We start from the raw sequence: 14,535 nt of genomic DNA, 5'->3' as shown, positions 1-14,535 counted from the left end.
GCTCCGTTTGGCTCCTGCCCCGGGTCTAGTTGCTGAGTTTAAAGTGATGCCCCTCGACCGGACTGTGCCGTGTTCAGCCGCTGGGACAAAGCCGCAACGTGTTTAAAAGCTCTGAAGAGTTTTGGGGGGACTTGGCCCAATAGGATTGTAGCTTTCAATGGTGTCTCAGGGGAGGTGGCGACTGGCTGGCTTAGCTTTTGATGTCACAATCTCCCCCCTCCCCTTACTGGTTGGCTTATGGAGCACAGAGATTTCTTAGTGGAGGGCTGGAGCCTTATGCCTCCTCCATAGCAACTTTTGGTCTCGGAAGACCCCCTCCCCGTAAGAGATGGGGAAGTCCTGGTAGGCCAGCGTTGCCCACTGCTTTGGTACCCTGGTGAAGTGCATGGAGTTACAGGCCTAGATGAGCCATCTGGCTGCGGGATCTGTCAGTGGCAGCCTGTGAAAGAACCTTTGTCCCCGCGCAGGGGCTTGGGAACGTTACGGGTAAATGCAGGAACTTCATAACGTGCACAGGTACGCTTGGCTTTTTATCTGTGTGTGCTGTCATCGCAACTCCAGAACCTTCGCGCAGTCAACCTGCGGAACTCCTCGCCAGAGGATGTTGTGAGGCCCAGGACTTTGACCAGGGTTCAGAAAAGAACTAGATACATTCATCAGTACTTATTAGCCAGGATGGGTAGGGATGGTGTCCCTAGCCTCTGTTTGTTAGAAGCTGGGAATGGGTGACAGAAGAAGGATCATTTGATGATTCCCTGTTCCGTTCACTCCCTCTGGGGCACCTGGCATTGGCCACTGTCGGAAGGCAGGTTCTGGGCTAGATGGACCTTTGGTCTGACCCAGTCTGGCCATTCTCGTGTTCTGATGGTCCAACGAGGTCCAGGCCCCCAGCTCATTGGGCACTTGCTGATGCACGAGTTCCTGAAGTGCAGCGCTTAGAGACTAACTAGAGCATATTCAGGGGGGGTGGGGCGGGGCGGGGCGTGGATCGTGTCACGTGACTCTGGTCCGTCCCACGTCTGAAGCATTTTGAGGTTGGTTGTGATCCTGCTACCTAGTCTCCACAGCTGTCCTGTAAGGTTCCTCACGCCCGGCATGGGCAGAGCAGGGGGAAGCCCATGGTATCCCTGGCGAATTCCATGGGGCTGTAACCACGGGCTGAGCCCGGAGGCTGCATAAATGACTCCTTAAGCCAGCTGGAATTGACAGGGGACATGGTTGCTCCTGAGACCGAAGCCTGAAGTTTCACAGGCCTGGCCCAGTATCCTGGATCAGGACCAGAGGAGCTGCAGGAACGTGGGGCCAACTTGCATTGCCGCAGGGCAGGGCTGTGCAGTCGGTATTCCCGGCGTTACAGGGCTCCTGTCTGAAACGACTCCCCATCTCCCTCTGGCTCCTGTGGGCAGAGCGAGCCAGTGACCGCAGACAGGGTGTGGCGCGCGCGCTGCTCGGCAGGGCTTAGGAGAGGAGAAGCCACATTTTAACAAGTGAACGGATGGATACTAGACCCTGCAGCTCCTAGACCCTACACCAGAGCTCTGGTGGCCTTGTGAAACCAGCTGTACAGGTTAGACCTCCCTGATCCGGCACCCTCGGGGCCTGACTGGTCCCATATGAGGGCTTTTGCCGGACCAGGGAGGTCATTTCTGGAACCCTCTGCCCCTCCCCAGGCTTCTCGGCTCCCCTCAACCTAGCGGGGATACATGTTCCGCCCCCTCCCCTCCCCTCAGCACACCGGGACACTCTGATCCTGGAACATCGGTGTTGCCAGACCAGAGAGTTCAGGTTTATAGAGGTGCAGCCTGTAGAGTCCTGTTCTGTATGTACCTTCTGACTTCAAAACCAACTTTGTATTTGAGGGTAATCTGAGCCCTGTACCCCGATACACAGCCACTCCTTCCTTAACCTGTGTGGTGTGTGCCCTTTGTAACATTCGCTGGAACAGCATCTAAGTCTCTAGCTCCTCACGGTTGACCCTGCTGGCGGAGAGGGGAAGAAGCTTCGTGGGTGAATCTGCACCCTGCAGAGGGTGATCAGAGCGCAGTTCGGGGTGGGGAGAAATGAGGACTAGGGCCAGGACTGGAAGGGATCTGCCTGGCTCACTCCCCCTCCCCCAGGCCTCTGTTACCGCAGACACATCGTCCCACTCACACGCTTACTCCATTTGGGTCCCACTGTCGTCCAGTGCTGTGAGGATTTCCAGATGGATTTCCTACCTGCAGCGGGCACTGATAGCCCCTTGAGGCTTCATCTGAGTCTGCCAGCTTGGTGCGCCAGTCCCCATTCACATACCTAGCTGGGGACAGAGAGATGCAGGGTGGGAGGGGAAACCGAGGCAGAGACCGGCACTAGAACCCCGAGGATCTGAGCATGTCCTTGCTCCTTCCGTGGGCTCTCAGCACCCTGTCTGCCTTCTCCCGCACAAGCCCTTCGGTAGTTACGGCTAAAGAAGCAAGGCAGGGAAAGCTGCATGGAGAGGGGGGTGAGTAATGCCGGGGGGGGAGGAGCGTGCAATTGGTGCTAGCAGGAGAGCGAAACGGAGGAGCGACAGAAGCAGGGCTGACAACACTGTCCCCCGCCCTGTTGCGTAAGGGGGGTTGGAGCCGGTCTGCGAGCCCCTGGCTCAGAATGCAGCCGGCCTGGGTCCGTTTCCAACTCCCAGCTTCACAGGGAGGGACGTCCGACTCCCAGATCAGACTCGGCTCTCTGCTTCCCCGGAGCAGAACGTGAGTGTGTCCTTGTCCCCCCTGCAGTGAGCACCCTACAGGCCTCTGCCTGCCCCTGATCGCCTGCCTTCTCTCTTTCCAGGGTTCTGGCATCGGTAATGAGCAATGGGGTATGATGTAGCGCGCTTTCAGGGCGATGTGGACGAAGACCTTATCTGCCCCATCTGCAGCGGGGTCCTGGAGGAGCCAGTGCAGGTAGGTGCTGAAAAGTGACAGCCAGTCCCCCTCGGCTCTTTGATCGGAGAGGTTTATGGGGGATTCTGTTCTCCGGTTTCATCTCCATCCTAGCGAGGGCGGATGGCGAACGCAGCCACGTGTGTGGGGGCAGAGACGTTGAGTGTACAGGTGCAGCTCTGACTAGGGGTGTAAGCGACTAGTCGACTGTCTGATAAGTGTAAGAGAGGCAGCAAGAGAGGGGGAGCAGGAGTCAGTGCTGGGGTGTTAAAAGCCAGTTCCCCCCAGCACCGTCTCCTCGGGGGACAGGGGAGGCAGAGGCGTCCCTACTGCTGCACCTCTCCCTCTTTGCGCAGGCGGCTCTTGTACATTTCAAAGGGAGAAACGCAGCATGATAGCGAGCCCCCCCCCCGTACCGAGTAATCGATGGAAATTTCGTTGAGTGCTCGCTTAGTTGATTGATCAAAACTTCACATCCCTAGTTCCGACCCTTCGGGTCGCGGTCTGAAAGCAGCAGCTGGCCCAAAGCAGCCAAACGAGGGTTTAATCGCTGTGCTCTAACACATCCTGGCAGAAATATTGCTGGAAAAGGCTCGTCTCGAAACCTACCAGCTCTGGAGCAGCGTCTGCGTTGGCTTTGAACGGTTCCATATCAAAAACCCTTGTGCATGCAGCGTGGTGTTTCCCGGGGGGGAATCCTGGGATGCTAAAGGGCTTTTATGAGTATTTGCCACTCCCTTCGGGGTGAGCAGACCCGGGCGCTGGGTTTGTCTGTATGGTGCAGGCAGGGGCAGAGACCAACACGTCCGTAGCCGACCTCTCGAAAGAAACCAGGCGCGAGCTCGCCACGTTCAGCCGGGGGTGTTGGCAATAGATCGCACCCACGCGGGGGTAAAAATCCCTCTTCTCAACTTGCGGGCACAGCTGCGTGTGCAGCGGCTCAGCCAGAAAGGAAGGGCGGGCCCTTCCCGGCCACGTGCAGGCTGGGCTTCAGGCTTTGATTTTGGTGGCCTTTTCCCTCGGAGGGCGAGGAAAGAGCCGCGACCGGGCTTTTGCTTTCGTTTCTTTTCCCCTGCCCATGATAGGGATGTGAAGGGTTCACCGGTGAACTGGTAAGCATCACGCTTAACAGGTGATGCTTGCTGGTTATGGTTAACCGGTGGGGGCTGCTTCGGCCCTGGGGGGCCCGCTCCAGGCAGGGGGCTGCTCCCACCTGGCTGCAGTGGGCACGGAGGGCCCCCCCATCTGTCCCCATTTAATCTTAAAGTTTAACCGGTTAACTAAGTCAGCCGGATTTGACGGCCCCTCGCTAGCCATGCACAAAGCTGTGAGCAAGCAGAGAGCGGAGTATTTAACACGTGTGTCCAACACACAAGGTGCCCCTGGTCCTTGCAGCAAAGCCGCAGCTCGGGTACAGCTGGGGCGACTGTGCGGGTCAGGCACAATGACCTGCCATCTGATGGATCTGCAGAGGACCAGGGCCGGTGCCTTGCCTGGAGGGCCTAGGTTGTGGCAGCCGAGGCTCTCCTGAGCTCTGAAGTGAGCCCCACGTGTTCCCGTTGGCGTATCCGCCCGTGTGCCGCCGCTGCTGTGGGGGTGCACAATCAGAGCTTCAGCGTCCCGGTGTCACCCAGCGCCGCGGGCGCCCTTACGCCACCGTGGCACGAAGGGCAGGGTGGCCCTGGCCCCCCGTCGGTTCCCGCGGTCCGGTTGCGGCAGTGAAATGGGACCCGCAGTTTACCGCTCCTGCCCCGAGTTGAGTTCGCCCGCTGTCTGATCTGCCTGGGCTGCTGAGAACGAATGAAACGAACCCTGAGTCCACCCCGGCTTCCCGGAACTGGGCCTGCGCCACTCGCTGTCGTACCAGCCTCCCCCCCCCCAAAGTTTGCCCCGCACCCCCAGAAGAGAGGCTGCGTCCGCCGGAGCCCCTCGGCCCCTCCTGCCTCTTTGTGGTCATTTCCGGCGTGTGGGAAGCTGACGTGTGCTTCCCCCGGGCACAGGCCCCATCTTCCGCCTGCTTGGGAACGTGCCAGTCTGAGGTCTGCCAGCCAGCCCCACGGGGCAACCACCAGCTAAGTTAACTAGACATTCGGGCTCCACTCCCTGTTCGACTGACGCAGCTGAAACTCCCTTCTCCTGCTGTCCCAGGAGGGCATGGCCCTGCCTGGCACCTGGAGTAGACTCCAGACTGACCCGGGGAGGGAGGGAGGGAACAGTTACATTCCCTCTCTTAGAGATTCTGGAGTCAGCATGGATCCCGTGACCTGCCCTCTTTGGAGTTGTCAGCCGCGTGAGATTTGAATGGCGGGATTTTCGCCAGCCGGCTGTGGGTGCACGAGGCGGTACGGGGCACATGCAGCCCCGATCCATACCCTGATCACACAGGGGTGAGGTGCTTGTGTGTCTCTGCTAGGACCCACAGCAGCCGGGAGTGCGGGGTAGGGGGGGTCACCGTGCCTGGAGGGGGACTGGCTGTTCTTTTCGAGCAGCCGCCACCAGATTTCTGGTGCGTTGATTCTCCTCTCTCCCTGCCACCTGTTAGGAGCAATCGTTAGACCCAGGCAAGTGGAGGGCGTCCGGATTGGGAACATTGCGATCCTTTGGCATCTTGAATAGCGCTGTGTGTTCCGAACTGTCTTCTCAGCCGCCCCCACGCACGCAGCCAGTCGAGCCATGGGAGTGGATTGTAAGAGCCAAGCTGCGAAACAGACTAGCTGCGGGGCCAGCGGCAGAAGGAACAGGGAGCCTAGCCAGCCGGAGCGCTTCTCTTTAAGCCTTTAGCTGGGGGCAGTGGGGATGTTTTTGGCTCCCTGCCCACAGTGGAAGCGCTCCTCTGAACCGCTGGGAGCACCGTGACCCTAACTGCTCTGCTCCTTGTGTGAGGCGCGCAGGAGGAAATCCCGGCTGGGAAGAGCGTGAGCAGCCGCGTGGGTGGCCTAGCGCAAGGACGGGGATGGATTTAGTTAGCGAGCTTAGCAGCGGTCTCTGACAGGTGGCGTGAGGGTGAGGAGTCCTCCTTGCACCCAGGAGGGGAGCTCTTCCTGCTCACCAGCTTGTTGGAGCTGATCAGTCAGACGATGCATCACCGGAGTAACTGCTGTACCGATGACAGGTTACCGGGCTGTGCCTGTGCACCAGGATTTCCTGACCCCAGGCCCTTTCTGAGGCCCCTGTGTCCGTACGCCTGACGGGGCAGGGAGGCTGTTCTCTTTAGGCAGCAATGTTTGCATTGTCACCTGCAGAGTGGGGCAGTTTGCATTGGCTATTCGATTAGTCGATATGGGCGCCGCCGCCTTTGAAGCGTAGCAACGGCCCCAGGGCCGTTGGTTCACGTCAAAAGCGAAAGCGCCGTGGGGAGCCCGGGGCCAGTGGGGGACTCACAGCCACAGGGAGCCCATGGTCAGTTGTCCCCAGGCTCCATGCGGCGCTGCCACTTTGAAATGCTGCGGGGAGCCCGGAGTCAGGCTCCGCATGGTGTTTCAAAGCGGCAGCGCCTGGAGCTTGGGGTCAGCGGGGGAGTCCTCATTTGCGTCTCTTTGTTAGAGGAAGCAAGGAGGGGCGGGGAAAACAGCTAGTCGACTAACGTGTCAACTGTCTAATAAGCATTTGCTTATCGGATAGTTGACTGGCCGTTCACATCCCTAATGCAGAGACACGGGGTTACTGTCTTACCCCCTGGGGCATTTTTGTAGCTGGCTGAGGGAAGAATCCTGAAATTGCCAGATCACCGAGTTAGTGTCTGCAAAGCTTAGGGCCTGCTCGACTGCCATAACCGAGCGCCAGCAACGCAAACCTTTGCCACGAACACATGCGCTGCAGCACATGGAAACCGTGAGCCGCATGGGGGCTTTCAGCTGGGGATTTTGACCGGCTGTGCCAGGAAGTTTGGAGCACAAGCTGTTAAGCTTTCCTGGCTGAAGGGTTTTGCTGCTTGCCAAGCTGGCTGTGCTGGGTAAAACATTTAAATCTGAGGATCACGTCCGTACAGGTTGAACCTCGCTAGTCTGGCACCCTCGGGACCTGACTGGTGCCGAACCAGAGAATTTGCCAAACCACAGGAGCGCGCTTTTTTTTTCTCCACCGAGGTGAATAAATGGAATAATGCTTGTGATGCTGCTTGATAATGTCTGACCGTACTGATAGACCCTGTATAAGCCTGTTCCTAGCCAAGGCTCGTCAGTGCTCTTCATAGCAAACTGTTATGGTATCGGAACTAAGAAATAGGTAGGTAGAGCATAAAAGCCATGTTAACTCTTCAGAGACTCATAGAACACTAGAACTGGAAGGGACCTTGAGAGGTCATTGAGTCCAGTCTCCGGTCCTCACGGCAGGATCAAGCACCGTCCAGACCATCCCTGAGAGACATTTATGTAACCTGCTCTTAAATATCTCCAGAGATGGAGATTCCACAACCTCCCTGGGCAACTTATTCCAGTGTTCAGCCACCCTGACAGGCAGGAAGCTTTTCCTAATGTCCAACCTATACCCCCCCCCCCCCTTGCTGCAGTTTAAGCCCATTGCTGCTTGTTCTATCCTCAGAAACCAAGAAGAACAATTTTTCTCCCTCCTTTGCAGCATTACCAGCCCTTCCGCTGCTTGCAGGGCTCTTAGAAGGCATGTAGAGGTAATTTAGAGTGAAAGAACAGAACACTGAGAGCCAGGAGGGGTGGCTGTAAACAAACTTTACAGGATCCCAGGAAACTTGGTCCCATCCATGGTAGGCGCACAATCGACTAATTGAAACCCCGCCGAACCACAGATGTTGCTGAATTAGAGAGGTTCAACCTGTAGTAAACAGAGTACTGCGACTGTGATTTTTGAAGTTCTGTACTTCATTTGCGCAGCTGATCCCAAACAGGAAGGACGAACAGGTGCAGGGAGTAGCCACATGTTAGGGTGGTAGTACAGTGCATGGCTACCAGCTTCCATTTGCTCCGAAGCACTCTGACCGGCGTGAGTTGGTTTCTCCTCAGGCTAGCAGGATGTCAGTCCAGGCATGTTTAAATCACTGACTTAAATGATTGATTTAAAATAAAACCTGCTGATTTAAATCCGGTTGATGCTAACTCAACCATACAACAGGTGCATATAAATTTTAGCTTTGCGCTTTATAAAGAACTAAATTACGAATGCCGAGTAGTAAATGCCAGAACTTGGAAGCTATGGACTTGACTTTTACAAAACTACCACCAGCAAACCCACAATGGGCTGAAAATGTCAGTCTCTGATCCTGCAAACATTGTGTGCCCATGTTGGTAGCATCAGATGCAACGCCTGTGTTTTTATTAGCCTTCCTTTTAATGGCATGTCTCACCCTTAAAACCCATTTTCAGTGTTGGCGGTGAAAAGTTGTTTAATTCAGGGGTTCTCAAACTTTGTGATACCGCAACCCCCCTCTAAGTTGCTCAAGAGTCGGGACCCACAGTTTGAGAAACGCCGGTTTAATCTTTAGTCTGTTCTTGACGTTATTGTGAAGGTTCGTACACCACACCCTCCGGGGCAGATTTTCTAAGACCAGACTTTTAACGGTATTTAGACACCTAAGTGACCTAGAAGTTCATGTCTCGTTGACTTCAGCTTACATGGAGGAGCCGTAGCCTAGTGGAAGCATTTCACCCTTTTTTTTTTTTTTTTTAAACATGTCGAGGTTGGATATATTGGAAGATGCTGTTGGTTGCAAATGCAACTCAAGCTACTAGATCTGAGTTGTGGTACCTTGAAGTCAGGATGTTTATGAAGCTCCAGGATGGGCCTTAAAATGTGAGGTTCATGTCAGGAAAAAAATGAAGGTGGAATCTGAAATTCAGGGGCCAGCTATATGACAAATGGAAGCCTCCCCGTTAGCAATTTCAGACTGTGAAATTGGGGAGACAGTAAAGAACTAGCAACATGTTACAAATGGATTTGAGTTTTGTAAATGTTCTACGTAAAACACTTTTTAAGTCATCACGGCACTGAGCTTGGCCCCCGATTTTCTATCCCTGAGGGCTGAGCCGCCCCTCAGCCCTTCCTGAAGATGGGGTCTTTAATCTTTCTGGCTCTCCTTGTGCTATGGCTAAACGCAGCACTAGACCTACAGCTGGGGAAGCCACGTGGCCGAGAAATGAACCACCTTGTGCAAAGCTGCCCAGCAAGTCCTTCCACTGCACAGAGTAAATATCCGGAATCTGGCTCTGCCTCTGAAAGGCACGTACCCACCTAGGGATGTGCCATCTCCGTGTTCGCGTCCGTGCCGATGCTTGCGGGAGGGGCGTCATAGAGCACGGCTTGATGAGTGCTTGGGATTGGGAAAAGGAAAACGCCCTAGGAAAACGCCTCGTCGGGATCCTGACCAGCATGATGGGCCTAAGCCAGGTGTGGACATGGTCTCTGGCCCCGTGGAACAAGGGTTCCCTGGTAACCGCTACAGCCCTGGTGACCAAATGTTCCGATGTCACAGAGGCTTCCGGAGCTTGGTGCCAGGAGCCGGCTCCACCGTGTGGTTCAGGTTCTGCTCTGGCTCCTGCCTCTTCGCGGGGATGGGGAGGGGCAGCAGCGATAATGAAGCTGTTTCAGCAAGTGGGTGGGGCAGGGGGCTGGCGGCAGGGGGCTGTTAACCGAGGCTGGTAGAGCTAACAGATCATGAAGGACAGCCAGAGCGAAATCTGAAACGGCGGGTGGCCAGGCCAGACCTGTGCGGGGCTGTGACCCCGCGTGCCAGGTCGCGCGGTGCAGGGGCCCTCTCGGGCAGAGGGGCTGTGGCAGACTGGACGGAGACAGTGAGGAAAAGCTGCCCTTCCGCCCTCAGGAAAGGGCAGGGTTTCCCCTGCACTCGGGTCTTCTCTTCTAGCAGCCTCAGCTGCCTGGTTTTCCAAGGGGCGAGGCCAGCAAGTGTCAGAGCGAGATCTGTCCTGGGAGGCGCTCGTGGAAATGTTATGAATGATGCCATCGAATGGGCTGCAGAAGACGAATTGGAGCCCCAGCTGTTCAGGGCTTGCTGTACTCCAGACAGGGCAGTTCTTCCCCCAGGGCCTAGCCGCTTTTGGACAGATTTAACCCCTGAGAGTCCGACCCTCCCGGGTGTGCGCTTAGCTCTGGTCTCTGATGGGTCAGCCAGATCCGCAAGGAAGCGCTGATGCGGAACCCTTTTACAACTGCCCCCTAAGAGCAGCGACAGCTTTCGCCTTCCTGCCCGGCTGTGTGAATGCCGGGAGGTACCATTCTCCTCTGTCAGGTGTACGCGAGGGGTCCGGACCCTCCTTGCTCCCTCAAGCCCACGTTTAAAGAGACCGCGTCGCCCAGTGGCTAGAGCAGAGGAGTGCGTGACAGAGCTTTCTGGTCCCCGGCTCGGCTTCGCTTTGGGAAGTCGACGTGCTTGTGCGTGTCTCAGGGATGGGCGAGGGAGACGCGGCTCCTCTTTCCCCTGGGAGGGTTGTGAGGTGGGCGCTCTCCCTGGCTTTGCCCAGCTGCCCTGGGCTGCCGGGGGGCCCGAGTGACCCACAGAGCGACAGGCCGGGAGTCAGGGAAGTCACCGCCTCCTGTGTTTCCTTCCCCGCGCAGGCTCCCCACTGCGAGCACGCCTTCTGCAACGCCTGCATCACCCAGTGGTTCTCCCAGCAGCAGACCTGCCCCGTGGATCGCAGCGTAGTCACGGTCGCCCACCTCCGCCCCGTCCCCCGCATCATGCGGAACATGCTCTCCAAGCTGCAGATCACGTGCGACAACGCTGTGTTCGGCTGCACGGCCGTCGTGCGACTCGACAACCTGATGTCTCACCTCCACGACTGCGAGCACAACCCAAAGCGGCCGGTGACGTGCGAGCAGGGATGCGGGTGAGGGTCGCCCCCTGGAGCTGGGGAAAGGCCTGGCTCGTGTTCCAAAGGCACAGAGGCCTGGAGTGACTTGGCCTGAGGGCGCTGCGCTCAGTCAGCCTGCTCCCGCAGGGGCAGAGGGGGGCACTAGCCAGTCAGCGGCGGAGCAGGGACACTGGCCAGATGTGCTGCTGTAAACTCCCAGCACTGCCCTGGGGGTGTAAGCGACGAGTCAATTTGTTCCTTGACTAGCCTCCCCCCTTCCTGCTCCCCCCCCCCGCCCCAACACAGGCAGCAAGCTGGGGGGAAGCAGGAGATAGTGCTGGGGGGAGCCAGCTTAAAAGCCGGTTCTCCCCAGCACCATGTCCACAGAGGAATAACAAGGACCAGGCATGAGTCGGGAATCAGCTGATTCCTGACGCCTTTCCCCGCCCCCGACGCTGCGACTCTGCCGGCTCTTAATTGAATTTAAAAATCAGAAGTGCAGAGGGGGGGACCGGCCGGCTCTTCATACATTTCAAAGGCAGAGCCGCAGCAGGGCGAGCTGCCGGGACCGGGAGTTAACCCCTCTGCGGCTCCCCTGCTTGTTGGCTATATTGAACTATATTTAACATCCCTACGTTGCCCACGGTGGTGCCCTGGGCTATCCAGGGCGGCCATCATGGCCCAGTCTCTGGGCCTGCTGGCAGCTGGTGTCCTGCTTTTCTTTAAATCTCTTGAGCATCCAGCCCTGGAGACGGGGGGAGGGATGTTCCTCGGCACCGTGGCAGGTAAAGGCTGGCATCAGTGAGACATCTGGCCTCTTCTGCATGGAACGACTCCACCGTCCCCCGGTCGGCCAGAGCAGGGCGTTTGGGCTCCAGCCTGTGCCTCGGTGAGGCTGCCCCCCAGGACAGCCGCTTGCTGGCTGGGTATTATGATGCACAAGCTGGGCTGAGGCCACTGTCTCTCTGGTCGGGTGAGGACTAAGGAGCCTGGCTGACGGTGAGGGGCTTCGTGTAGTGGGTCCGTCTACTCCAGAAAGGGCCAGCACCAGCTGTTCCGAGCAGGGCAGATGTGCAGTAGGCAGATGTGGGATCCTCTCTCCCCACCCCCCAACATCACCCTGATCCCCAGTGGCTTAAACCCTCCCTCCCGAGAGCTGAAGATCCTGGCCAAAACTCTGTGGTTCGTTCTCACTCGGGCCCACGTGATCTCCCGCTGCACGGCCCCCAAGCGTCCCCGTGCGTAGTGGGAGGTGGCTGGGTCCTTGGCAGCATGTTCTCCTGGCAAATCCCGGCCCTGATCTGCCCCTCCCCCGTCCGTTCTCTCCCTCTCCCTGCAGCTTGGAAATGCCCAAAGACGAGCTGCCGAATCACAACTGCATCAAGCACTTGAGGTCCATGGTGCAGCAGCAGCAGACCAGGATCGCCGAGCTGGAGAAGACGTCGGCGGAACACAAGCACCAGCTGGCGGAGCAGGTAGCTGCTTTCCTGGGTAGGGAGGCGAGGGAGGGGAGGGGGGCGTGTTTCTGGCTCGGGCCTCTAGGGCCTAGCATTGCCTTAGGTACGGGGGGAGGGTCCTCCTTGAGGCACCAGGCCGGTCATTCAGGGTATGTCTAGACTACACCCTCTGTCGCCAGAGGGATGTAAATTAGACCTACCGAAATTGCTAATGAAGCGGGGATTTAAATATCCCGTGCTTCATTAGAATAAAAATGGCCGCCGCTTTTTGCCAACGTGGCAATTTGCCAGCAAAAAGCTGCAGTCTAAACAAGGATCAGCCGTCAAGGAAAGCCTTTTCCCGCCGATCCCTTATGCCTCGTGCAACGAGGTTTACAGGATTAATCGGAAAAGGCTTTCCTTGCTGCACGATCCCCATCTAGACTGCCGCTTTTTGCCAGCAAATTGCCACAGCGGCACAAAACAGCGGCCATTTTTATTCTAATGAAGCGCGGGATATTTAAATCCCCGCTTCATTAGCAATTTTGGTATGTCTAATTTACATCCCTCTGGCGACAGAGGATGTAGAATACCCTCAGTGTTCTTCTGCTGCCACTCTGACCAGCAAGAAGTTACACAAGCAATCCCCTCAGACACTCCAGCTTTCCCTGTGCCGCAGCCGGCACCCTCCTTACACAGGTAAGAGGTTATCAAGCCAGTTTCTCCAGATCCGAACAGGTTCTCCCAATTCCAAAGGACCAGCCTCAGCACCGTTGATAGCTCAGATGTTAACCCACAGAGCCCGCTGGGCCAACCCTTTAGAATCTAACGGCTCATTAATAAAAAGAAAGAAAAGGTCGAGAGGAGAGCGGTAAAAAGAAAGCCCGTTACACGTATCAATGGCTACGTTCTTGATGCAGGCCCTGCACAGAGATATAACAAACAGCTGGCTTCAAAGTCTCTAGAGTGCATCCTCTGTTAGGATGGGCCTGCTCTCCTTGCCCGCTCTGTTACCACAGAGATGCTTCTGAAACACGAGCAGGAGTGAAGACAAAGATGGAGATGGAGGAACCTCTCCCCCCCCCCCCCCCCCATCCTTTTATAATTTGTCCCTGTGGAGGGAAATCCATCGTTCCTCTGAGTGATGGTAACTCCCAAAATAGGGCTGATCTCATAACTAACGTGGCCATGTCCTTTTCAGGCAAGGGGCCATGGGGCACCCAGGCATGTCCTTTTCAGGCAAGGGGCCGTTGCGTACTCCTCAGGTATCTGTTGGCAACCCTAAAGAGCCATTGTCCATGCAGCAAAGCTATTCGCTGGGTCACTCCCCCTCCCTCCCCAAAAATAGGTGGGTGACGCCTGCTGCTGTCTCCCGGACAGAAAACATTTAAAATACAAGCACAGAGCCCCTGCTGGTACCTTTGCATCCAAAAACCATCCATGCGCATGGGCAGCACAGACGGACTCAGCACGGCATGAGCTTTCATTAGACCCCCTCACTGGGGCCACGGTGGGTGCAGCCGCAGCCTGCATGTTTCTATTAAATTCCAATAAGGTGACCCGTGGCGGCCCCCCTCTGTGTTAGGCTCTCGCAGGGCTAGGACTCTGACCTCAGTCTGTTTCAGGACTAGGGCCCTACCAGATTCACAGCCCTGCAAAATGGCTTCTGGATTATGAAACCTGGCCTTTGGTCTGCTTTTACCCGAGAACGTGCATATTTCACAGGGGAAGATCAGCCTTTCTCAAGCTAGGGGTCCTGACCCAAAGGGGAGTTGCAAGGGGATCACAAGGTTATTTTAGGAGGGTCCCTATGTTACCACCCTTATTTCGGTGCTGCCTGCAGAGCTGGGCAGCTGGAGAGCGGGGGTTGGAATGAGCGGGGGTTGGCCAGGCGCCCAGCTCTGAAAGCAGCACCCGCCAGCAGCAGCGCAGAAGTAAGGGTGGCAACACCGTACCCACGTCACCTTTCTGTGCTGCTGCTTTCAGAGCTGGGCAGCCAGAGAGTGGGCGGCTGCTGACGAAGAGCCCGTCTTAGCAGGCAGCAGCAGGGAAGTCAGGGTTTTCCACCATCCGAGTGTTAATAAGATGGCCAGGTCCCCTGCTGCCAGGTGGGGCCGCACAGAAAACCTTTGTGCTCAGTGCCTGGATCGCATCCCCCTTCCAGCCTGGTGGGGAAGGAGGGAGAGCCAATCGGCACGTGCGAGGGACTCCTGCCTGTTGCAAACATCTCTGCCTTTGCCCTGTCTCTCAGAAACGGGACATCCAGTTGCTGAAGGCCTACATGCGAGCCATCCGCAGTGTCAACCCCAACCTGCAGAACCTGGAAGAGACCATTGAATACAACGAAATCCTAGAGTAAGTGCTGCTGCTAACGTGCAGTCCTGGTTGGAACGGTCCATCCCGCAGCGAGGCGTGTTCAGGAGG

At 56.8% G+C, this 14,535-nt stretch overlaps 1 protein-coding gene and 1 long non-coding RNA gene across 6 annotated transcripts in view; one reads left to right on the top strand and one right to left on the bottom strand.

Moving 5' to 3' along the window:
• RNF41 (ring finger protein 41) overlaps nt 1-14,535 on the top strand; it is a 40,530-nt gene that overhangs the window by 21,683 nt on the left and 4,312 nt on the right. The window contains exons 1-5 of one of the 5 annotated variants that reach the window (XM_075901898.2): nt 256-516; nt 2,809-2,921; nt 10,440-10,711; nt 12,015-12,150; nt 14,363-14,466. In XM_075901898.2, coding sequence (XP_075758013.1) covers nt 2,832-2,921; nt 10,440-10,711; nt 12,015-12,150; nt 14,363-14,466 — 602 coding nt within the window. In that variant the 5' untranslated portion in view covers nt 256-516; nt 2,809-2,831. Of the gene's footprint in view, nt 1-255; nt 517-2,808; nt 2,922-9,313; nt 9,388-9,516; nt 10,257-10,439; nt 10,712-12,014; nt 12,151-14,362; nt 14,467-14,535 lie in introns of those variants that run through there. The other 4 variants (XM_075901896.2, XM_075901899.2, XM_075901900.2 and 1 more) reach the window with 4 other exon arrangements.
• Nucleotides 7,562-9,237, bottom strand: LOC149520922 (uncharacterized). The gene is made up of 2 exons (XR_016348144.1): nt 9,099-9,237; nt 7,562-7,685 (listed from the first exon to the last, which is right to left on the bottom strand). It is a non-coding gene; the product is annotated as an uncharacterized LOC149520922 (long non-coding RNA).

Source organism: Pelodiscus sinensis, chromosome 31 (genome assembly GCF_052426305.1).
Source record: "Pelodiscus sinensis isolate ZL-2025 chromosome 31, ASM5242630v1, whole genome shotgun sequence".
Taxonomy (NCBI): domain Eukaryota; kingdom Metazoa; phylum Chordata; order Testudines; family Trionychidae; genus Pelodiscus; species Pelodiscus sinensis.
This window is presented reverse-complemented; position numbering and strand designations above follow the sequence as displayed.